Raw genomic sequence first — 25,110 nt, forward strand, 5'->3', positions numbered from 1 at the left:
AAGGAATTTGTCAATTTTAACCAGACCAGGACGTTGAATTTATTTTATTTGAGCTTATGTGCTTGGAATCAGAATATACACACCTTCTGTAGACTGTACTGCAGCATCACGTAGCAAAGTTCTGTAGCGAGTGATGGAATCAAGAACAGAGGTTGGGAAATTTGACGACGCCAAGTGGCGCAGCCTGCTGGGGGGCATTTTACCTAGCTTAACGTGTCAATGCAAGGCCGTACTGACACTCTGGCTGAAATTTATAAGACAATTTTTTCGTTGAAAGAAGTTGAGAGTGTGACAAAGGAAGCTGAAACAGAGAAGGTTTGCAAGTTTTCCAACCGTAGGCTTAGTGCATCAAGTGGTTCCCAATCCTGTACTTATATAGATATTTCTGCTCTGTTATGTATACAAAGTTTACTGGTCAATAAATTGTGTTTTTAAGTCCAAACTTTACTTGGTTAGACTATCTGGAATGGCAGGAAACATATCTGCTCAAATCATCTCACTTGTTGCCGCCCAACCTTTTCCATCGATGAAAAAGAAGTCGGTATAGGCTAACCTACGTAGGCCTGCCTGCAACTAGCCTACATAACTTAGATATTTACACGCATCTTTTCAGCTATCCTGTTGTCAAAAAAAACTTCTTTAAAATACCGTAGTTTCAAATACTGTGAGAAATACTCAACGTCACAAAACGTCAACTGTCAACGAGTGCGCTTCAATGACAGGTCTTTATTCAAAAGTTTCACTCTGTCAATCTTGGTAGCCGCGTCATTGGTTCAAAACCTTTAAAAATAAGATTCCAAATAGGCTTTCTCAGTCAGAGAATAAAGATTTTCATCAACAACACACAGGAACTGACAGACTATGGTGCAAAATGCAGTATGCAATTTTATTTTTATCAAATTCACGAATCAAATTGCAATAAATAAATGTATAAAAGCACAGTTTCGTTACATTATATGACAATTGTCAAACCAGGAAATCAAGTTAATTTGTAGTGATTCAGAGCACTGAAGTTAACGATATTACCATGTAGCCTATATACAGAAATACATTTCGAGACTGAAAACAACCACACTATAAACGCAATGGAGCATTGACTGCTTGATAAGCATTGGATGCGTCTAACCTTTTTACTAGAGTGACTATCAATGCTTTAAGATTATGAGATTTTAATACATATTCTGTAAAATTCAAATCTACTTATAAAGGCTCAACACAGACAATAAAATGTCACTTTTAATCTTAGTTTTTTGTTATGATTGATACAGTTTTTTTTTATATTATTATTTCTGACTATCACAGACCACTGTTAAACAATACAAGTCAACATAGCAGAGGTTTAGAAAAAGGGAGAAGCACAAACCAAGAACGTTAAAACCTGCTTGAGATCAAAAACTTAGTTATTAAGTTGGCGCGGTAGCAACACTTCGTTACAATAATATTAAACCTGTGTTGTCATTTATTTGTGGTACAACCAATCAAAATGTCTAGTCTCTTTAAAGCTCTACAACAATAAAACTAAGTTTGCAACAAAAGTATTAGCAGATGAATTCGTAGAGTGCACATCAAATTTAGTACATTTTCGTAAAAAGCAGAATAATAAGCGCTAAATTTAAAATTTTAAGACTACAGTTTATTCAACTTTGTAACAATCAAAACTCTCACTGCCTGATCAAATGCAACACAGACCGCAAGACCAAGCTTATCTGGGCTCCAGTCCATGCCACAGATGGGTTGGGTGGATAGGGTAGCATTCTGTAGGTACTGCAATGTTCCAGCAACTCCAGTTTCAACTCCGTCTTCCACTTTTACTCGCTTTGCAGGATATTCATACTTCCATAGAGAGAGGGAGCCAGAGCCACCAGTAGTCATGAAAACATCTCGATTTTGTGGCAAATGCTTAGCAAGCCATACCGTTGATTTATGAGCTTTTTCTGAGATTGAAGCAAAACCAGACTTGGGATGCTGATGGCGAACATCAAACACTCTAAATTTCCCTTCTAAAGTGGTGGTGACCAGCTTGTTCATTGGGATGTCTTTTCGATCAAATTCAACACAACAAACTCCATTTTTGACATTATTCTCCCACTTTACTGACATGTTCCGCAGATCAAACATTTTTACGTCGCCATTGTCGTAACCAGCACATACACACCTTTCCTCAGAATTATAAGCATCGCCAAATGCGACTGCCCAACAATCTCTGTGATCTTCGCCTTCTTCTGGGGCCATACAAGCCACTGGAGTGTCCTTTTGTCGAACATCCCAGATTTTAACTGAACCATCTCGACTTCCTGTTGCAATTTCCGGGGCTCCTTCCCCAATACCAAGTCCGCCAACTCCATCAATGGCATTGATAATTTCATCATGAGCAGAACATCTATAAACTGGATTCATTAATTCTAAATCCCATACATTCAAGTTCCCCTTAAAGTCACCAGTCGCAAGGTGTCGAGACTGAAGAGACGATGCAGCAAAAGTACCACATTTTATTGATGTTGCGGTTTCACTTTCCTTGATCAGTTTCAGTTCTCTATTGGATATCTCATAAATGTGCAAAGCCCCACTGCCACGTGGATGACTGCCAATTGTCACAAATTTAGCACTTCTGGGTATCCATTTACAATCATATAATGTGTAGTTAACGGACTTTTCTAGGTGTGAGATAATTTGAGGTTTATCCATTTAGTTCACCACTTTAACAATAATTCAAATATGCAATGACTTACAGTTTCTTACAAGCATAAAATCTTCCTCTGCAATCAAAAACATATAATTATGATGGCATGATTTGGCTGCTACCGACAGGGTGCAACCTAGTTCGTACCTTGAACCATTCGTACAGTCAGTTCGTACCCTAAAAAGATCAAGAGAAAAAATTAAAAAAAGCCAAAGTCGCTGATCGCAGTTTAATAGCACAAAGCCGTAGTTGCTGATCGGAGTTTCCCCAAACAATTTGAAACAAACTTGAGGGTTAGGGTTAGCAGAAACTGCGGTTAGCAGAAACTGCGGAAAAATGTTTGCGAAAACTGCGATAAGCGAGGGTTAGAGCATAGATTACACTATGGTTAGAGTTAGGGTAAGCAGAAACTGCGGAAAAATGTTTGCGGAAACTGCAATCAGCGAGGGTTGGAGCATAGATTACTCTATGGTTAAGGTAAAGGTTAGCGGAAACTGCGGAAAAATGTGTGCGGAAACTGCGATCAGCGAGGGTTAGGGTTAGAGCATAGATTACTCTATGGTTAGGGTAAAGGTTAGCGGAAACTGTAAAAAAATGTTTGCGGAAACTGCGATCAGCAGACTTCGGTTTTGAGCTATTTTTTTTCTCAATCTTTTCAGAGGGAAAATTTTAAAATGATTGCGGAAACTGCGATCAGCAACTTCGGCTTTTTTATTTTTTTTACTTGATCTTTTCAAGGTACGAACTGACGGTCCGAACTGTTCATGGTACGAACTAGGTTGCATCCCTACCGACATTTGGCAATGTTTGACAAAGTGTTTATCAAATCCTGGTCTCCATAGCCATGTTTTCTCTAATGGTTGAAGTTACGCAAGACAAGCTTGGAAAGGCAAGGAAGCTAATCTTCATGTCCCCCTAATCATGTCATTATTTGCAAACACAGCCATATGAGGACATAGATTAATTGTGGAAATCTTTAGCCTTGGATTTATAAAAAGACCAAACTTGTTCTTGATATGAGCATGTAAGATTATATCACACTTAAGTGGCAGCTGTGATGGAAATGTCATTTGAATAAGCACGCACAAGGTAAGTGTTGGGACTGTTGGGTTAACTACTATCAACAATCAACATAAAAAAAGGTTACATCCATATTTACTATCATTTCATCATTATATTGATTTTTTATGCCGGCTGCAGAGCCGAGTGGTGAGAGCCCTGGAATGGCAGACGAAAGGGCGTCGGTTCTACACCACTCAAGAGCATATGGCTGTGTCTTTGGCAGGACACTTAAAGGCATGTCTGAAGGTGGACAGGAAGATTGGCTTCCTTGCCTTCCCGTATACTTAATTTAAATCTTCAACTACCGGGTGTAAGCCTGGATACAACAAAAAAAAATATTTTGAAATTCCAAGGGATATTTTGTTCAAAAAAGCCAAACTGTGCTTATAGTTTTATCAAGATTTTTACCTGCAAGAATGATAATGGTTGCAATTGCAATGTCCAGCTGCCAAGTTTCTGCAACAGTAATCAGTGTTTTTTGTAACTAGTTTATAAATACTTGTATATGGCTTGAGATAAAGGGTTCTTGACTTCGTCCATATATGATGTTGTTAAGCTTAATAAAATAAAAATAGTACATGTGCATACTGACTTGCTGTAATTGCTTGCTCAAACGATGGCTGCTCAAACACAGGCAAGCCACCCAGCTTTGACAACTTTTTGTAATCACTCCCACAGAACTGGGTGACCTGGGACGTGCAAGTGTCTAAAATTCTCGTTCTTGGTTTAATTTTAAATTAAGTTTCCCAATAAAAAAATTGTTTTTGCTGTTGGCCTGAAAGAAAAATGAAACACACAAGAATATCCAAACCCAAAAGCACATTATGAAGTGAATAACTTCTAGCCATTTCTTTAAATAATTACAGATTATTATTATTATTCAAGTTAAAACTGCAACACAGAGATAATCAGAAAAAAATGGAACAAAATAAAAGTGCATTCTACGATACTGGTATTGGAAGGTGTAGGATGTTGATGCGACACTAGGGGTATTCGCACAAGTTGGAAATGTGAATAGGAGCAAACAATGCAACATCTCCTTGAATGCCCTGTCCCAACAGCAAGATGCTCTGCGTAGGATTTAGCCGAGTTGAACGATAGAGCAAGAGCTTGTATGATGCTCAATTGCTCTGTGCTAAGAGAGTGTAATACATGACGAAGAAGACTGCTAAACTTTGTTGCAATTTTTTTTCTGTCAACAAATTTAGTCTTATTTCAAACTGCCTTTTTATAATTTTTCATCAACTGGGAACATGATTTTCAGCAGCTCAAAATCAAAGCATTTGTAATTCAGCAGCAGTGGCCGAGTGGTTAGTGCGTTGGGCTCGCAGTCGAGAGCCTGCATGTTCGACTCCAGCCACCTGCACTTGCTGTTATTTCTCTGGGCAAGAAACTTTACGATATTTGCCTCTACCCAGTGATCGATTTCGAGTAATGGGTAGTACCAAATTTAAGTCATACGGTAAGTAGAGTAGACAACCGGGAACAGACATTGGCGTCGGCTGCAGCGTGGGTCAGGTGTACGTCGGAAGGCGTACAATGATGCATCGCGCTCAAGTCCGCTTTCACGCAATGCAGGATAAAGACATGAAAAACAAACATTTGGGCAAGCAATTTCTGGACTAATGTGTCAAAATGGATCGCTGAGTTGTAACTATGTGTTAACTTTGGCTGAAGAACAAAAATGAAAAAATCTTTCATAGAAAAGACGTACCAAACTTGGATGACACAACAAAAAGTACTAACAACTGCAACCTCACAGACCTCGCACTCCAAAATCAACATTTGATTTCAAATGAAACTCGATTTGTTTTGGCGACAATCCGGGCGAGTTTCCATTTAAATAATTTGAAAAAATGTTGCAATTCGGTACTGCTTTCGCAAATTTATGCACTTTTGCAAAGCATATTTGTAACCAGTTTATAACATAAATAGCTTTTGCTATTGCAAAACCACTTTTTTCTATTTTCATCAGAAGCAGATTTAATGAAGAACTACAATATCGTTGTTATTTTGAAAAATAATGCGGAAGTCGGTTTGAGTTTCGCCTTTTCAGTTGAACAATGAGAAACATTTCTTTGGAAAAACTGATAGACTACAGTCATTCAGCTTTTTTATTTTTGTCAAAATTCAAAAAATGCCAGTTGAAGTCTTTTGGTACTTTTTACTGGTAGGCAACATAGATAAATTTTATTTAGCCGCTGCCGTCAAATCATTGTTGAAACATTTATTTTTGTGCTACAGGAACATTTCAATTTGATGGTTTATTTAATTGGGACACAGCAGATTATGAATAGAGATTAAAGTAAATTCTGCCTTTTTTCTCAGTTTAAACGTTTTGTTCCCTGTGGTTTTGTAGCCTATACTGCCAAGTTGATGGCTGATGTTGAATTAAATATTATAGACTAGCGGCCTAAGCCAGCCTCTGCCTATGTGACTTGAGAATTTTCAAAAATGTTGCGTTTTTGAAAATATATAATAAAATTTGGGCAACTTTTGTTCGCACCTCAAAAATGTAGCCTATTCTTCTCCTACGGCTATGGCTACAAGCTTTTATTAAACACAAATATAAAAAACAAACAATAGCCTAATGTCAGGAATGCTCTCAAAAAGTAGTAAAGACAAACATGCTATCAAGCCCATTTTTTAAATTTAACATGTTATCACTCGTTCTTACATTTCATTTGTTTCCTTACATAATGAGAAAGCCTTTTATTTGGGCTGGTCAGGCGGTAGGCTATGTTAGTTGGTTGGTTTTGAACCTTTATCCTCTGACTGACAAAGCATTGATAGGTTTTTCCTAGTAGTTTCGCATAGTTGTAGAGACATTTGACGCGTGGACGGTTACCGAGATTGACAGAGTGAAGTTCCCAATTATTGAAGTGTTGTTACCGGGGAATTATTCCATCTATCGGGCAGAGCCACTATGTACAGGTTGATGTATATAGTGGCTCTGCATCGGGTGCTGCTAAATGCAGAGCAGTCTGTAGTGTAGAATGAGTAGCTCAAGCGCATAGCCTACCTTGAAAGTCGAACCAGCGTCGAAATTAAAATTACCCCCTCCTCTACTATAGGCTACGGTGTAGGCTGGCTACATGAAGCTACATGAACGCAAAAGAAATTAGCTTCATGAACGCAAAAGATGTTTTTCTGAACTACAGAAACTTCTTTTAAAAACGCAATGAAGCCTAGCCTACCGGCCTTTTCATGTATGTTAGAAAGAAGTGTTTTTTCTGGCAGTCATCAACACAAGACTGAGTAGGCTACTCACTAAATGAGCCCAACCTAATGGGAGAAACACGTGTCTATCTCTGGTAAATCTTGCTGTAATCGGCTCCCGAGAAATGCAGTAACGGCCTTTTATTGCTTCGTAAAGTTATGTAGGCTATAATTATCAAGATGTCTTCCGAATGCCTGTTTTGTGTAAAATTGCAGTGCTGAACTGTTTTGGATGCATTTTATTGTAATACAAAATGAAATTAAAATCCATTGCAGGTTGAAACAATTCCTTGGAAATGACTAGGCGCTCCAAAATGTTGCAAAAAAGATTGGCTTGTGTCTCTTTGAAAACCTCTGTGTTTGTTCAGTGGACCACTTTTTCAACGTTGTGCTTGAACTCTGTCTACCTGCAATAAACCTTGAACATTGTTAAAACGTTATTAGCAATAAACGTTGTTAGAAGGTCATGAATCATTCAGCTAGCTCACTAGAACATCAATTGAAATAATAAAAGAATGAAGGAGCCAGTGTAGGCTACACTGTCATCTAATCACGCTGTAGTTTATTTCTGTAGATTTTAAATTATTTAATTTGGTGTCGAAAATTTCATGTAAGTCATCTGGGGCTAGACCAGCTTACAGAAGAAAGATTTCAACCCGATTTTGAAAATTAAAAGCTACTCGAATCACAAGCTCTGAATATAACTGAAAGTACATTTACTGGGTTGCTAAGGGGGTTCCAGGGGATAGGCTACGTTTGAACTCGGACCGGAAATCTTTCCAGGAGACTTGTAAAGTTCAAGAAAAAATTGTAGGCTATAAATCTTTGTTAAAATCATTTTTTTAATGGCGTCTTGTTTTCGAGCCCCTGGAATATCATTAGTAGCTACTAGGCCCAAACTAGCCTTTCAACGGACCTGAGCACAACCATAGGCCATTTGCAGCGAACATAGTCTGCATTAAACTTATGCTACTGAATACTTCAAAAATATTTGCTTACATTTGCAAAATGATAGTTCCTAATGCTTTATTACAACATCAAGTCAATGCTTACTTTTAACATATTTTAAATAAAAAGCTTAATTTTAATGCGCTTAACATATTCACAATTATATTTTTCTTGTTGGGGTAAGGGTCTTAGAATTAGTGAAGCTAGAGCAAAAGTATTAACAAAAACACATTCTGCTCCGGAGCCAAGAGTTGTCGGCTATTGTTTTTGTTTCGAATGCCACCTTCTCCTCGCGCCTTCGTACGCCATTTGCTATAGACATACCACTACTTTTTCATTATACAATGCATTATATAGGCCTACCATTATCGCAGCCGTTTGGGCTTTCAGCCGTTTGGGCGTTTGGGCAGAGCGCAGCCGTTTGGGCTTATGGAGGAGCAGTCGCCTTCCTAATTTTATCTTTCCCCTCCTTCGAAAAATATTTTTTAATAAGTTTATTATCAAAGTTACGTTTTCATGGCATTGTATTATATGTTGAATGACGTTTCATAAAGTCACGATCATAAATTTTTGTAATTTTAATATTAATGAAGCAAGAATAGAAAGGTTTTGCAATGATATCTTACCTAACTTAACTTATAAATCTTACTTTCTGCAACGGTAGAGAGAGTTCAATTGCTTCACGTCTTCTTTTGAGAAACCATCTCTTTGAGATTTTACTGGTTTTCCAGTTTTTCTGAAAATCATGTCAAAAAATTGAAAAAGATGAATTTGTTTTTGACTGTTTTCCATTAAATGGAAAATTGAAGCCACAATAGAGTTTCGCTGTTCGTTGCTGCATGATACAAACATTTGTGTCTACTTGCTTCTATTCAATTTACGTATTTTATCTTGTAGGCCTACTTTAATGCTAAGTTTTAAATGCTTTTTTCAATAAGTATTGTTTAGCTTACATGAGAAAGTTCAGCTGGTAAAATACTTTTTAGAATTAGCCTAAATAATGCCATATTTAGATCCAGGATGATGCTAGATCAGGGTTACTCGATCAACTAATATTAACAAAGGTACAGTTTGACAAGTTGAATAGGCCTAGTTTTAACGGTCCGGTGAATAAGTTATTTCACACGCAACCGCGAAAGTTAATTAGTACCAGAACCGAACTATATTTTTTTAGGTAAAATGCAACTTGACGTGGATTGTTGACAAAGTGTTGGGGGTCGAAGCCCCCTGCAACTAGGATAATCACAGAGAAAATTGCTTCCTCCCAATAGAAATCTGTTTAAAGAGGCCCTGAAACGTGGCAATGAGATTATTCTTCCAGAAGTCCGAGGACCACCATCAACGCCCAGAAGGTCCGGATTCGCACCGCGGTCCGTTAGTTGAGTACTTGAGTAGCCCTGTGCTAGACCATCTCTACATCGCAAAATGAAGGTTAGGCTAGTCAGCTTGGAAAAATCTGATTCGGAAATTAGAAGTCTCGTCAAGGTGTAAAGGGTACGTGGTTGAAACAATGAGTGGACAAAAAGGTTCTCAAACTATTAGAAATTTGAAAACAAACATTGTAAAATTTAGGTTTTGTTGAAGTTTAAGAATTTAACAAAGATCTTTATGTAGCGATCGTTGCTTACTCTATCCATTGCATTTGTGCCAAACTATCAGTCGACTTGTGAAAAAGGTTTTGTTGAGACCTACCGTACAATGATAGTTGGCTTCCTGTTTGCTGAAAAGAAGAACCCCCCGTATTGCATAATGGACCCAATGTCGTATGGAGATCCCATCGAATCGATGTAAGATTTCTTCTGTTTTTCAAAGTTCGATAAGTACTCTGTAATATCATTTTTTATATTATTCAAGAACCTCAAATTTACAAACTTTCAAAGCATAAAATGATCAGCAGCAAATGTGCTTTCAACCGATCCTGTGCCCAGGGACACTTTCAGCATTAACAAAAAACGAACGGAGAAATAGAAATTTTCTCGGCGGCCATTAAAACTGTCCTGTAGGCTAGGGAGAAACAAACTCAGTAACTGTTTACTGATTGTAAAGAAAGGGGCGTTCTTCCCGGCTATCAGCACAAGGCTGAGCACTCACTAGTACAGCGAGCAGTTGCGATTCGCTAACCATAACGGTGTAGCTTCCACGCTAGCCAATTAGACCATCCAATCAACTATTAGGCTATGTTTCTCGGCAGCCGATTGTAGCAAGAATTAACAGCGATAGACAGTAGACACCGTGTTTGACAAGCTCAATGACAAGCCCATTGAGCTTGTCAGTATCGCACCGAATTCTTGCCACAAGGGTGTTCGACCGCCCCTTTACCACTCTGTTTAACTCTTATCTTTGCGGAGAGAAATGAGCCAACAAAACCAGCAAGCGCCAGGGGAGGACATTGTGAAGAAAGGGGCGTTCTTCCAGGCTGTCAGCACAAGCCCAGCCTCGTGGGCGAAACACGGTGTCTATCGCTGTTAATTCTTGCTACAATCGGCTGCTGAGAAACATATAGTTTTCTGATTGTTGTTGTTATTGTGCTGTTTTCCTGTGATACATGAAAAGGCAAATAACATTCATCGGGCATGTCTATTGCAAGAGCGGAATTAGTAATGATTGGAAGACTTCTTGGTGAGAGGCACCAGGGACGTTCACATCTAAAAAATATTGGAAACATGGTCTCATAATTATGAGGACTTCGAAAAGTTTGTGAAAGTAATCACCCAGACAGCAAAATCGGTTATTTTTGCGTTGATTCAACGTTTAGGCTACAGCCGTTGAACCAATACAAAAATGACTGAGTTTGCTTGCTGGGCGGCAATGGTTTGTCGTGGAAAACCATGGTAGCCGACGGTTTATCTAGGCGGGACCGATGATGATGATGACATAGGCTTGCTTTGGTGACGCTGTTGAAGTCAATTGTAAATTTTTAATCTACCACTAGGCAGTGATGGGCATTATCGGCGATAATTTATCGGCGATAATTTATCGGCGATAATTATCGGCGATAAATTTTTATCGCTTATCGTTATCGCTTAATTATTTTTTCAGTTATCGTTTATCGTTATCGCCAAAGGCAATATTTGATTATCGTCGATAATTAATCGCCGATAAATTTTATTTTGGATCAACACACAAGCGGAAAAATCATGAAAAGTAAGTAATATTTTTACTAGCCACCTAGTTAATGAAAGTAAAATTAAAACCAGTTCTTCTTCAGTGCCTGAAGTGTGTGTGCACAGGTCTTTATCAGGGAAGGGGGCACGCCCCCCTGCAGCGACAGCCGTGACAACACAATAATTTTTAGAGTTGCAAATTGCAATGCAATGAAATGCATGCAACAAGTCTCTTGTTGTTTTGCTGCAATGGGCCATCGCGAGTAAGCACACAGGCGCCACAACTTCTTTTGAAGCGCAGCGAAAGAAATTGGCAAGTGGTTTGTGAAAGTGTCGCAATACGAGGCCGCTTTTACATCGGAAACATGGTCTTTCGCGCCACCTCACGATCAACTATTATTCTTGTGTTTTCTTTTTTCGTTGGAAGTGTTAGTTTTTAGTAATTGTCGTAAAAAATAAAATCTCTCTCGTCAAAACATGAAACTTACTGTTTTAAGCGCATTAAATCTTTAGATGAGTAGATTAACTAAAATTGCAAGAACTTGCCTTGAGACGTGCGGTTACGTCACAAACTCAGATTAAAAGACAAAATTCACACACAATAACAACACAAGATCGGTTATAGACTGTAAGATCGATTTTTTTCTAGCTTGGCGATATAACTTTAATCCAAAAATAATAACCGAATGCATAAGTTCAAGGCAAAGAGGGTTGTTGCAAGAGCTATGAAGAATGGTGCTGAGGAGGCACTTAATAAAATGGGGGAAAGCCAAAACAAAGTATTCAGACTCATAAAGCAAATGAAAAAGAATGGAAAAGATATTGTAGGGGGAAGATGTATAAGGAGTGGAGATGGGAAGTTGCATTTCAGCCCGGAAAGCAGAGGAGAAGTGTGGAAGGAACATATAGAAAATGTTATGAATAAGGAGAATGTATGGGATCATATGACAGAGGTTGATCTGGTGGAAGGTCCAGTGGGAAAGGTGACTCGTGATGAAGTAGTGGAGGCAGTGGGGCAAATGAAACTGCATAAAGCAGTCGGTCCATCAGAAGTGAGCGTAGAGATGATAAAAGCAAGTGGAGAGTTGGGAATTGAAGTAATGCTACAACTTAGCCAAAGGGTATTAGATGGAGAGGGAATGCCGGAGGAGTGGAAGCATAGTACTGTTGTTCCACTGTTCAAGAGAAAAGGGGATGTAAGAAGTTGCAGTGTATATAGAGGTGTAAAACTACTAGAGCATGGAATAAAAATTGTGGATCAAATACTAGAAAAGAGGTTGAGAACATTGGTGAAATTAAATGATATGCAGTTTGGATTTATGCCAGGAAAAGGTACAGTGGATGCTCTGTTTATATTGAGAAGAATGCAGGAGGAATACCGAGAGAAGCATAGAAAACTATATATGTGTTTCGTCGACTTAGAAAAGGCATTTGACCGAGTACCAAGGAAAGTGATGGAGTGGGCAATGAGGAAAAGAGGTATACCAGAGGTATTAGTGAGAGCTGTGATGTCTATGTATGAGGATGCTAGAACAAACGTAAGAGTTGGATCAAATTATTCAAACGAGTTTTTTGTGAAGGTTGGTGTACACCAAGGATCAGTTTTGTCACCTCTGATATTTGCTATTGTGGTTGACGTTGTAACTGAAGGAGTGAGGGAGGGCTTATTGAGTGAAATTTTGTATGCAGACGACCTGATCTTGACAAGTAATAGTATGGAGGGACTGGAGAGAAAGTTTGAGAAATGGAAAGAAGCATTTGAAACCAAGGGTATGAAGGTGAATCTTGAAAAAACAAAAGTGATGGTGAGTGGAGCAGAAGGAACAGTTGTTGAGAGCAAAGTAGATCCCTGTGGAATATGTGGCAAGAGAGTGATGAGAAATTCAATGCAATGCAAGGAATGTGGAAAGTGGGTACATGCAAGATGTGCTAATGTCAAGAGAGCCGCAACAAGATTGGCGAAGTGTTTTGTTTGTGGGAAATGCAGTAAAGGAAGGAATGAAGTGGAAGGCCATGATGATGAGTTCTGCCATGGCATCGAAACAGTGACAGACTTCTGTTATCTGGGTGATCGGATAGATGGAAGTGGTGGATGTGAAGCAGCGGTGACAACAAGGGCAAGATTGGGCTGGGCAAAGTTCAGGGAATGTGGGGAAATGTTGTATGGCAGAAAATTTTCACTAAGGATGAAAGGAAAAGTATATCGGAGCTGTGTGCGGCCTGCAATGCTACTGTATATGGTAGCGAGACATGGGTATTGAGAGAGAGTGAACTGGCAATCCTGAGAAGAACGGAAAGGTCAATGGTGAGAGCAAAGTGTGGGGTGAAAACGAGAAGGGAAAAAAGGACTGAAGAATTGTTGGATATGCTAGAGATGAGAGAGACCATAGACCAACTGGCAAGGGCAAATGGAGTAAGATGGAATGGACATGTGATAAGGAGGGAGGAAGGAAGTTTTCTTAGAAAGGCACTAGATCTAAAAGTGGATGGGAAGAGGAAACGCGGTCGTCCGAGAAGAACGTGGAAACAACAAGTGAAGGATGAATTTAAAAAAGTCGGACTGAAGGAGAAAGATGCAAGAGACAGAGTGAAATAGAGAAAAGGGATAAAAACAATTGCTGCGCGGAAACAATCGGCCACCCCCACTAGTGGGGAACAAACCGACGATGGATTATGATGATGATAAGTGCCATTTAACTTAAAAAGTTAACCCATTTGTGCTGAAAGTGAAAGTACTTAAAAAAAATTTCGGAAAATTTAAATATTGCATAATTATGACCTAAAAAACATGTCACAATTATTTTTTTCCTAATTGTGTTTGTACTTTTTGAAAAAAAGCCGTCCTATATATAAGACGCTAGACAAATCCGTTATCAAATTTCACAAGTTTCCTGTGCGTAATGCGTAAGCGTTATTACATTTTACTTATCGCTCAAAGTAATAAATGGGAAATGTCTTCATGTCTTGTCATGTCATTATTGTCATCGAGCATTTTATTGAAATGAAAGTTTAAAAAATATGAAGATGAAAATTAGCAAAGTAGCACAACATCACTGAAACAAGTCATTGCGGAATATGATATTGCTTGAAGCATTTAACATGCAGACCGACATCACATTTTTTGCATCTTGTAGTAGTTTTTGCATGACAATAGGCGGATCGAGTTGCGTGGTAAAATTATGCTAAATACGGTATAACTTTTCTCATTTACTGTAGCCTACCTATGCGACATAGCCTACCTCAATCAAATATTTTTATTTCCACTAATACAGTGCCTACATTGTAATTCTTATCTCAACAACTGAGCGTTCTGCCATTGCTTTAATGATGGTGTTCACAAAGAAAACAAAAAAAAAATGATCTGAAATTATCAGTAAATTACGATAATTATGTTATTGTTCTTAAACAAACACGACTAATTTGACAAGCTTGATGGATTTCACAGTATGCACATTTTTACTACCAATAACGCTTAAGATTACTGATAAATTTTCAAGCATTTTGCGTTTTTGGGAATTTTTTCAATTATTGCTGACTTTGCTGTAAACAGCCCTAGTAGAAAGCAAAATACAAAGTTTGGAATTTTTTATGGTATTTTCATTTGATTTAATTATTTTGCCTACTGCACGTAAGCGGCAGTGTAACTCAATTGATAAAAGCATGCAACTGGTATCTGAAGGTATAATTATAAGCACGGCGGTTACCTCAGTGGTTTGATTCTGGATCAAGAGGTTGAAGATTCGATACCCACTGCCGCTATTGCGATTCTATTTATGCATAACTTACAAAAAGTTTTGTCCCTTTATGTTGATGAAAACAGTTCGTGCTGCATGGGATGGGGCAGCGCTAATCAAGAAAAAAAAAAATTATCGTTATCGGACATTATCGGCGATAATTTATCGTTTATCGTTATCGCTTAAGTTTTTTTTGATTTATCGTTTATCGTTATCGCTTTAGGCATTTTTCGTTTATCGATTATCGTTATCGCTTAACTGAAAAATGAGTTATCGCGCCCAACACTGCCACTAGGCTACTTGAGTCAGTGAACGTGCAGACGTTGTTGGTGTTGTTATTGGCCAATTGGGTAACGGCGAGCTTCACTCATCAGCAATGACAATGAAGCGTGTATTCATTAGGATTCTGTTTAAGTGATTTTCAAACGTATGTAATAACCTGCTATAAGCCAGTGGTCTCCTTTCTATTGTTGTTGATTCCACGTCCATGCTCAGACCAACAGAAAACTCGTACAAAATGGTGAGTAAATTAACTTGGCTCGAAATTAGTTTCTTGGCGTAGCCTACAGTAGTTTAACTGTGCTTGTGCAGTTGCGTCTGTCTAAACGCAAAACTCCACTTCTACGAACAAGTATAGATATTACAACATTTAAAAAGAAATATGATTGAAACTGAATAAGCAAATAAAGCTATAGTTTAACATGAATAAGCGAGGCCGTAGGATGTGTGTGAACAAGAAACGGTGTCTTTATAAAAACACCAACTTTTAATCCACGGTCAGTGCTTCCTCTGTCAGGTTTACGTTATGCAAAAAAAAAATCGGTATACTCACTAGTATGAATGTTTTCTTTGATTATTCGGACAACTGCATCTCTGTCCGGTCTGGCGTGCTCATGCCAAAATCCCATTGCGTGCATCAACTCATGCATGACCACTCCTTTATACCCGCATCTGGGGCCGATCGATAGCTGGATAAAGGTCAATGTCATTGCTATACGACTATTGCAGTAAGTTATCTTTAGAATATTTTAAATTGTCCAGAGCCAATAAGTCAAAGTTTGTAGTTGAAGCTTCAAACTGACGAGTCTTGCTGCAGCAGAGATAATGCAACAACGATAGAACTTAAATTGTTTCCAAATTAAAGCTGAAAAGGTTACATCAAAAACGTCTCTGTTTCAACATTTTTTTCAACAAATCTGTTGGTGCTTACCGTAGGCCTACCATATTTTCATCGCCTAAAAAGAGGACACGTTTCTCCAGCAAGTAGAATTTTTCACTTGAAAAATCTATTAGGCCATACATCATTTTAGATCATTACAGTATAGGCCCACGCAGCAAAAGCTACCAAAAAAAACAAGAACACAGATTGACTGAACGTTTAACTTATTTTTTCTCATTTTTAGTGCTTCCTTAAGACAACAAATAATTTTATAACAGTAGGCTGCACATAACCGTTACGATGCTAAAAACGGCGTGAACTAAAAAGCTGTTCCTTTCCTTGCAAAGCTGTAGCCTATCCTATCCATGCCACGATTTCTTTTGCTGTGGGTTAGGTGTTACACACATTGCACTTTTATTCATTCGTTTCGATTTTTTTCAAGTAACAAACCAACCAAACTGAGTTGGTAATCAACAACGTCTACAAGCGTTGTAGCCTATCAATATAAAACGTATGTAGGTAAAAAAATAATTTTTGTTAAAGTGTGAGCACGGCCTTTAAAATGTCGTTTAATATCTTACAGTGAACCAGGCAATGAACGTTCAACAGCAGCGAACAGCAATTCCATAAAATGCACCAATTTTTTGTAGAATTTATAAATCAACATGCTGCATTGGTATGCCTATTTATACAAAATGTTTAGAAAACAAATAGCCCACAAGCCGTCGCTGATACGTCATCAAAGCAATATAATCCCGTAGAAAATACAAGCATGAAAACCCAAACTTTCAAAAACGAGGACATTAGAGCATTTTTTAGTGCCTTCGGAGGACAATTCATTTTTCTTGGAAAAAGAGTACAAATCCTCTCAAAAGAGGACGTATGGTAGCCCTAGCTTACCAGTTCATACGTAACATCACTTGCTCACTTACAATCTGCTTTCTGCTGTTTCTTCCGATGTAAGAGTAGCATCCTCTTCCGCTGAAGATTTCCAAGTAGTCTCTCTCGTCAGTTCTTGGTTTGAAACGGATGCAAGTTTGCTTTGCATACTCTTCCATTGCCGCTGATATTGCAGCTACAGCTCGTGGTCTTTTAACTGGAGAGTGAAGAGGCAGAAAAACTTATTTTCTTGTTTTCAGCTGCTTACAACATTCTTTTTGGTAGGAATGGAATTTAATTTACCATGCTAATGGGCCACCTTTTTATGAAAGAGACGAGGACCTTTTCATTTGAAATCTATCGACTACATTTGAAAAATGATTTCTTCGAACATTTCGTGTTTTTCTAATCATTGGTTCATTGGTAAACGTTTTCCTTTCATAGCTTTTTTCATATGTGCAAGGGCATATTTAACGAAAGGCTTAGAAACACGATGAAACTCTTTGATTCCTTCATTTTTGCTTATTTTCCGCTCGTATTTGTAACAATGATAGCCTACTACATTTCTGTCAGGAGTTTGGTCCCGTGAAGTCACATCAGCTGTGTTTTTCTTTTAGAGAAAACTGACATTAATCAGCTGATATGGATCCACAACACAACATGACATAGACACTGGATCTTTTTAATCGTCAATTAAGAGAGCTTGATTAGTTATACTGATTGAATTAACTGATTAGTTAATCTATCTGTCAAGTTTATTTCGGTATAGCAACACATTTATTTTTGTGTGCAATTGTAGAAAACATAACAAACTAATTTTATTCATATGGAAGGCACTGAAAACATCTTAGAAGCACCGACAAAACACGCTTTTATCGAAGCCTGGGTGTTACCAAGAATCAAGAATCAAATTGGGCTAAGTTCATCAGATGATCACTAATAGAAGATCCTCATCAACACATTATAGTTAGTAAATGAGGAACAAATTAGTTAATGGAATTAGATGTTACTGTTGGTGCATCCAATTCCATATGCTAGACCTCAAAAAAAAATTTCATATCGCAAAGTCTCTCAAGACAAGACGTGGAGAGCAAAATCTCATGTCAGGTTTATATTTACCATCTAGACCAGAGGTGACGAACCTTTTTGCAGTCGCGGGCCACTTTGTCAATTACACATGAGTTATCGGGCCACACAACTTAGCACTTGTCAAAATTCCATGACGTCATAGATTGGAATCGACCGAAAATGCAAGGTGAAGTTGATTAATAGTGTTTTCACAACTTTACCTAATAGCTTTCCTCTTTTCTAACTTTAAACCTTGAAAGTTGATGTCTTTTGTCTTTAATGCATGAGCGATTGTCAAATTGTTTTTCGGGCCGCACAAAATTCTTTGACGGGCCACATGCGGCCCGCGGGCCGCAGGTTCGTCACCTCTGATCTAGACTGACCCTCAATCAGTGTTCAACGTCCACCAACAATAAAAAAAAGTTTGTTGACTAATCTTACGCATAAGGATCTAACAGGTGTCATATTCAGCCTGCTGCATTGCCAACAAATGTTGATACATTTGTTTAATTCTGTGATGTAGCTACGAGCTAGTATGGCATGCCACAATTTATTTGAAAATAAATTTGATACAGTTTCTGATACATCTGATTATTTTTCTATCTATGATTGCTTTCTACACTTTTGTAGGCCAAAAGATTAAGCCTACAGTTGCTATATCTATACATTCGTAAAACACTACTTTGAAATACAATTGCCGTAACCTACCTATGTCAGACTTTAAAGTGAATGGAACAATGTAGGTTCCGTTTCCAGCTGGAATATTGTTCCATATCCTGTGCACTCTTGTGGCAGCTCTGTTTTGAGAGTTATCTTGCATGTCCATCACTTCCTCCTCTGGAAGACAAGAAGTGTGAGTTATGTAAAGAAACTAAAGCACAAAAGAAATATTTTACTGATTTCAATTAAACTTTGTCCAATCGTGACCCACGGAATCACTATTGTGGTAAGCCGTGGTCCTACAAACCTTTAATTGAACTATTTTATGTAACTACTTTGAGGGACACGTGATAAACAGATCATGTTTTCTTGGAAGTCTTAGCTGACATCAGGGATATGGCCGATATACTCAAATTATGTATGTTTCTACACGGCAGGCAGAGGCCACTAAATTTAAAAGCTAGCACAGTGATTTGAACTGAGCGAGCGTTGAAAGTATTTTACATTTTCCTTCATTTTTCTACTAGGCCTATAGCTAGCAAAGGTATCCGGACAACTTCCCCCCTGGACAATTGCCCCCGTAAGACAATTGCCCCCGTAGGACAATTGCCCCCGTAGGACAATTTCCCTCAGGACAACTGCCCCCGGATAATGAATATCAAGAGAATAATAAAATTTAAACATGCCTTGGTGAAGTTTATTCATAGCACGAAGACGTTTGATGGCAACATCGTTACTCGTTACACCGAACAAAGGAAAGGCAGGCGGAAGGATTGCAAGGCCAATATTAGGCAGATGCTGACTTTGCTCTGAAAATTCGTATGCTTCTAGCTCTGGCTTTCATTCGACCAAATGACGTAGTTAGTGCGTTTGAAACATTTCAGGATACTATGCCAACAGAAGCTGACTTGATCGTAGATTACTTTGAAGATGTCTTCATCGGAAGAAGGCTACGCATCAACAGACGATCACTCCGTTTTCCGATCAGCATGTGGAGCATGCATGATCGTGTAGTGGAAGATCTTCCCCGCACAAACAATTCGTTGAAAGGCATATCCACCATCAAGATAATATTACTGCATGTCATCCAAACCTTTTGAAGTTATTGGACGCATTAAAGAGCGAGCAGGCTTTAGCAACGGTAACAATTAACCAAATGGTTGCAGGATTTCCTGCACCACCGCCCAAAAAACGCTATCAAGACTGTTCGGCTTGCATTGCAATCATTGTAGAAGACTATGAAAATCGCAATGTACTTGACTTTTTAAGAGGAATCGCTCATAATTTATATTTCTAGTGGCAATGTTTACATATCTTTCTGTCGCAAATAAGAATCAAACCATTAGCGCTAATTAAGAAAAAACTTTAGTGCACTTTTTGATGAAATTGTCCGGAGAGCAGTTGTCTGGGGGGCAGTTGTCCGGGGGAAAATCGTCCCAGGGGCAATTATTGTCCTAGAACTGCTAACAAAACCTAGCCAACTAAAGCCAGCGTGCCAGAAAATTCAACTAGTTCGTTTTAAAAGTTTAAGTTGTTGCCTTCTGTAAATAGGCTACAGTAGTCCAATTTTTTTTTATTGGACCAACTTATATCAATTATCAAGTAAAAGACCGGACAATAAAAAACAACTGAAGTCATTTATCAACAAAAAAACAATGAGATTATTTAGTTGGAGCCACTGTTAGCGCTTACTAGTGAGCATGATATCGCCTTGATACAGTCCTTCTTCGTTACAGTTGCATGACTTCACGCATCCCTTATCATCGGTTGTGTATCCAAACACACACACTGTAGAGCACATCTCTGTGTTGAAGTATTCGCAATCTTCATTTTCATAAAGTCCTCCGTCTTCTATGCCGAATAAAACATGTTTGGTGAAATGGTAGATAAACTGCGCAAACAAACAAAGCTAACTTTACCTATTCTGATAAAAATACAATAATCAACCAATGAAAATGTCTCTATTATCTAAAAAAATAATCACCGTAATCCACAACTGCTCCTCACCATTGCACTGGTTGATTGTTGCTGGTGATGGTGTATCAGGCGAAGAAACTAGTAAGTCATTCGAGTCTGTATCAACACATTGTCTGGGATCTGAAGAAAAAGGAGATTAACTTTTGGGTTGTGAATCTGCATAGCTCCAATATGACGGTTTGTCTTGCCGCGTCTTGGCTACATAGCAGCTTATAGCCTACTTCAGGGTGGCTTCCAGAAAAGATGAACCTGCATTTGCATCTAACAGATCTTTACAAAACATTTTTTGTAGCTATTTTTAATAACCAATCACTCATCCAGGACTTGGTACAGTTATGAAAACAGCAACTGCATTGAGTTGTATAAACATAAAGTTGAAACTACTATTTGAACTAAATTGCTCAGTATTAAAGTTTTGTTAAATACCAAAGTAAATTCAAGTTGTTTTATTTTCCAGTTACCGATATATTCAGGTTTGTTCCGTCGCAGCAAAAAATCCTCGAACTGCTTTTCTAAAATTTTGTTTTCGAAAGGAGAACCTACAGATAAAAAAATGTAATAAATGCTTTAACGCAGGTGAGCACGAACATTAATTTGTGTTAGCAAAGAAAGATTTGTATTAAATATGCTGAGTCAGCTCTATCTGCACACAAACAAGAAGGGAGGCTATGTGCCATAATAAAGACTGCAACAGCAGGTAAAAACTGAAGCATTTTGAAAATCTATTTGTTTGTTTTGTGCATATGAGTATAGGCTATGACCATGCCATTTTGGTAGATAGGCTATCTATATTAGATATTAGCTGTAAGGCCAAAAACTGATCTAAAATTAGAGCCAAAGCTTCGCTCAAATTTATTCTGTCCTTTGAAGAAATATGTTGATGATAATAAAAGTGTGTTTTGAATAGATGCTTTAATTCTTCTTTCTAGGCTTCCTGCAGATTTATTACTCCTCTGATATTGCGGTTTGGCTATGTCAGTTACAAAGAAAACAAAAATTGTTGAATCGATGTAAAAATGATGAATTTTTCTGTCTGGGTGGTTTTGTATGAATTTGCCATCCATGCATCAGTTTGGAAAGCGTTGTTGATTTAATTTTTATAACATATCAAAGCACCAACCTGAAACAACCACGCTGAAGCAGACGAAAACCACAATTAGTTTCATGTCTTAATCAGATGGAAATTAACTTACTGCTAGATCTGTGTAAACAGGCGCATCATTAATTTAAAAACATACTTTAACACCGGTTAAAATTCTAGCACATGTCTCTGTTTCAAAACACTTAACCACGATCTGTAAACTGCATGCTACCAATAAACCTACCTAGAGTAGTGACATGACAAAATCTCGCCTTTCTAACCCAAAAATAAGCTAAAAATTAAATCCAACGTATTTCATTTTTATGGAGCCTTCATGAGAAAATCTGGACGAAGGCTATAATCAAACTTAGGATGACACAGAAAATTAGCAAACATGCCAGACAGCAAAATCTTTCATTTTTACATTGATTTAACGTCTGTAAAAATGACAGACTTTGCTATCTAGGGACTTGTTTGTTCATTGTCCAATTAAATTCAGTCAGTTTCAGATATAGCCTACTCAGGCCCGTAGCCAGACCACAAAGCAAGGGGGGGCCAACTTTTTTTTAGGGGGAGCCGAAAAAATTGAAATGATTTTGGCATTTTAACCTCTCAAATATCGATATCCACAAAAATTGCAATATATCAAATTAGTGTTAAGGCCAACACTGGTCTTTTATTTTATTTGGTAGTTAAATCACGGCAACCATATTACAATGACCAACATAACACAGCAACCCAGCGGCGGGGGGTCTGGGGGGCCTCCCCCAGAAAATTTTGAAAAATTACTTTGAATTTGGTGCATTCTGAGAGCATTTTCAACAAAAAATTTGGGTATGAATATTCCTGTAAAATGGTGCTGTCCGGTAGCATAGCAAAAGGATAAGATCGTGTTTTCTTCGACATTTTTCGGAAATAAAGCTAAGTCTCTATGTTTTCTTGTTGCTAATTCCTGGCTGAGATATTTGAATGTTTGGTATTGGCAAAACTCGCTCTTTTAGTGCAGTTTCGTTTAAAATTAGGCAAACTTTGTTTTGCAGACATAGAGACTGAAAGCATCATTTTCAATATAGTGACGTCACACGCGTGCCAAAAGGGGGCGTTGTAACCCCCAAAACCCCCCCTTGGCTACGCCACTGCATGAGCTAGTCTATTGCAATTGCAGTCGCGGATGTTTGGATGCAAACCGTCTCACAAACAAGTCTAAATCGATAGATTTCGATACAGAATGTTCAAAGGCTATAAGCACCAAGTTTTCCTGTCTTGGTTGTAACATGCTCCGTCTAGTGGGAGCGTCAACCCTTGTTAACACTGAGAATCCACACTCACAAACGGCAGTGCTAGATCCAAATGTAGCAATATCTGCTAATCATTATAATTTATAATAATCATTATAATGGTAGCTGTTGCTCGAGAATGTTGGGATTTTGCCAGGGGGGGCAAAAATTTTTTCAAGGGGGGCGAGGCCCCCCCTGGCCCCGGCTGGCTACGGGCCTGAGCCTACTGTTTACAGTTTGAGTAAAGTAACAATTTAATTTTGACTATCACCAAGCTTATCAACATCCAGTGGGTCAAAAGTGATGAAAATTATAATTTTTCAAAAATTATGAAATGTATGATTCTCACATCTGGCACTTAGCCCAGTTATATTAAAATAAATTTGAAACTTTCTCTGCTTTAGGTGGTCGACAGACCACTCAGTATGAGACAACTCAGCAATTACATTTCAGCTATTAGCCTACCAAGTCAGCAAATGAGATTTACGTGTTCACGTCGTAGGCTACTTGCATGGTCATCGCTTACCAAACTGAATTTACTGACTTGTGACATGCCAAGTTACGGCTTGCTCACTTGTTATATTTAATCAGTTTCATCATTTACAAATTTCAGCCATTGCTGAAATGTTGCTCGCTCAGTTGTCGCTTGCGCAGTTCACAACTGCTGACTTGTAGGAGACTCGCTTTCGGTGGACACACAAACGAATACAATCATTTAAACTCAGCAGCTAAAAAATACACTGCCGAAGTAATAGACTATGTAAGTTCAATTACAAATTTGAAAAGATGAGTAGCTTAATATTACTAGGAGCGAATCTGGAAAAAATGTTTGAGAAGCACCAGAGTTTCAATGAAGCAAAAGTTCCTTTGAGGACCATTAATTTTCTCAAAAAGTTTTTTAGGTAAAATTTGTTTGTTTGCACTTCATATGCGATACAAAAAACAACTATGCAAAAAAATATTGTTTTGTTTAATTTGAAGGATAGACATCCAGTACTACGTTAGAGTATCAGCAGTGGCAAATGCGAGCGAGTGGTTAGCGCGTTGGGCTCGCAGTCGAGAGCCTGCATGTTCGACTCTAGCCACCCGCACTTGCTGTTGTTTCTCTGGGCAAGAAACTTTACGATAATTGCCTCTACCTAGTGATCGATTTCGAGTAATGGGTAGTACCAAATTTAAGTCATACGTAAAGTAGACAACCGGAAACAGACATTGCTGTCGGCTGCAGCGTGGGTCAGGTGTATGTCGGAAGGCGTACACCGATGCATAGCGCTCAAGTCCGCTTTCCCGCAATGCAGGATAAAGATAAACAAACAAACAAAACTGCGGGGTAATCGGCTTAGTGCATGGGACACACACGTCCCAGGAATTACAGTAGTCTGTCTGTAGTGAATGTAAGTAATAGGATGCATTATTCGAATGTGTCCGGGGCTTGCCTTCAAAAATTTTGACGAATATTAGTTTGATCGCTTGTTTTGTGGCCCCTTATATTTTTTCACTTACGCATAAGACATTAATCAAAACCGTCTGTTTTAGAAGCTATAATCCAGACAGCAAAATCATTCATTTTTACATTGGTTCAACGTCTGCAGACGTTGAACCAATGTACTGTAACTACGACGGATTTTGCTGTCTGGGTAAACGCCTTTTGCACTGGGTGTTATCTTTTTTTTCCTCAACATACACCGCAGCAGAATTGTAAATATTGAAAAACTAACGTCACTTCTTGCATTAGTTTTATCTTGAGTCTATAATTTCCTTTCGAATAACTTGTCTTTTGAGACCAGCAAGTTTACGCACAATAAAAAAAATTGTGCTCACATTTCTGCATAGCCGTTTTAGAGTAGCCTACGCTAGAGCTTTAGGAAAAATTCATACCGCTTTACTTTACACAAAAACAAAAAAAAACTTTTTCTGCAAAATCGTAAATAGTCTGATAATTGAAGCTGATCTGAGGTTTTTATATCACTGTCCACTTCAAATCGCAACGTCACATCGATTGAACAGGAATTATCGTCCATTTCCGTGTTGTGATCGTTCCTTAAAGTCGTTCCAATTGGACGTTGTCAACGGTGGCATGACGTCACAGCTATCATGATGATCGGAGCTGTGACAGTCGCTGCCAATGACGTCATAAAAACGAATTGAAAGAATTTGAAAGCCGAATTGCTCTAGATATGAGTTTGGTAAAAACTTTTCACATAAAAGTCAGTGCGAGCAAACAAAGATCAAGATCTTTGGAAAAGGATGTCCTCTTCGTAT

General features: G+C 38.3%; 2 protein-coding genes across 7 annotated transcripts; both read right to left on the reverse strand.

The window, feature by feature from the left end:
* Positions 1 to 865: 865 nt before the first annotated feature.
* Positions 866 to 4,412, reverse strand: LOC145769949 (dynein axonemal assembly factor 10-like). Of its 2 annotated transcripts, XM_082581508.1 has the most exons (3): positions 4,335 to 4,412; positions 4,151 to 4,198; positions 866 to 2,756 (listed from the first exon to the last, which is right to left on the reverse strand). In XM_082581508.1, exon 3 carries the CDS (start codon positions 2,683 to 2,685, stop codon positions 1,627 to 1,629), a length of 1,059 nt encoding a protein of 352 aa, XP_082437634.1. In that variant the 5' UTR covers positions 2,686 to 2,756; positions 4,151 to 4,198; positions 4,335 to 4,412; the 3' UTR covers positions 866 to 1,626. The 2 variants fall into 2 exon arrangements, with proteins under 2 accessions (XP_082437634.1, XP_082437635.1); XM_082581509.1 differs by lacking the exon at positions 4,335 to 4,412 and having other exon boundaries at positions 4,151 to 4,229.
* A 2,782-nt stretch (positions 4,413 to 7,194) lies between these two features.
* LOC145769948 (hatching enzyme 1.2-like) lies at positions 7,195 to 21,690 on the reverse strand. Of its 5 annotated transcripts, none has more exons than XM_082581504.1 (10): positions 21,611 to 21,690; positions 20,952 to 21,029; positions 20,521 to 20,610; positions 20,206 to 20,361; positions 18,562 to 18,690; positions 16,839 to 17,002; positions 15,580 to 15,715; positions 9,602 to 9,734; positions 8,559 to 8,645; positions 7,195 to 7,379 (listed from the first exon to the last, which is right to left on the reverse strand). In XM_082581504.1, exons 1-10 carry the CDS (start codon positions 21,654 to 21,656, stop codon positions 7,262 to 7,264), a joined length of 1,137 nt encoding a protein of 378 aa, XP_082437630.1. In that variant the 5' UTR covers positions 21,657 to 21,690; the 3' UTR covers positions 7,195 to 7,261. The 5 variants fall into 5 exon arrangements, with proteins under 5 accessions (XP_082437630.1, XP_082437629.1, XP_082437631.1 ...); XM_082581503.1 differs by having other exon boundaries at positions 20,206 to 20,364; XM_082581505.1 differs by having other exon boundaries at positions 7,234 to 7,368; positions 20,206 to 20,364.
* Positions 21,691 to 25,110: the final 3,420 nt, after the last annotated feature.

This window comes from Aplidium turbinatum, chromosome 5, assembly GCF_918807975.1.
Source record: "Aplidium turbinatum chromosome 5, kaAplTurb1.1, whole genome shotgun sequence".
Lineage (NCBI taxonomy): Eukaryota > Metazoa > Chordata > Ascidiacea > Aplousobranchia > Polyclinidae > Aplidium > Aplidium turbinatum.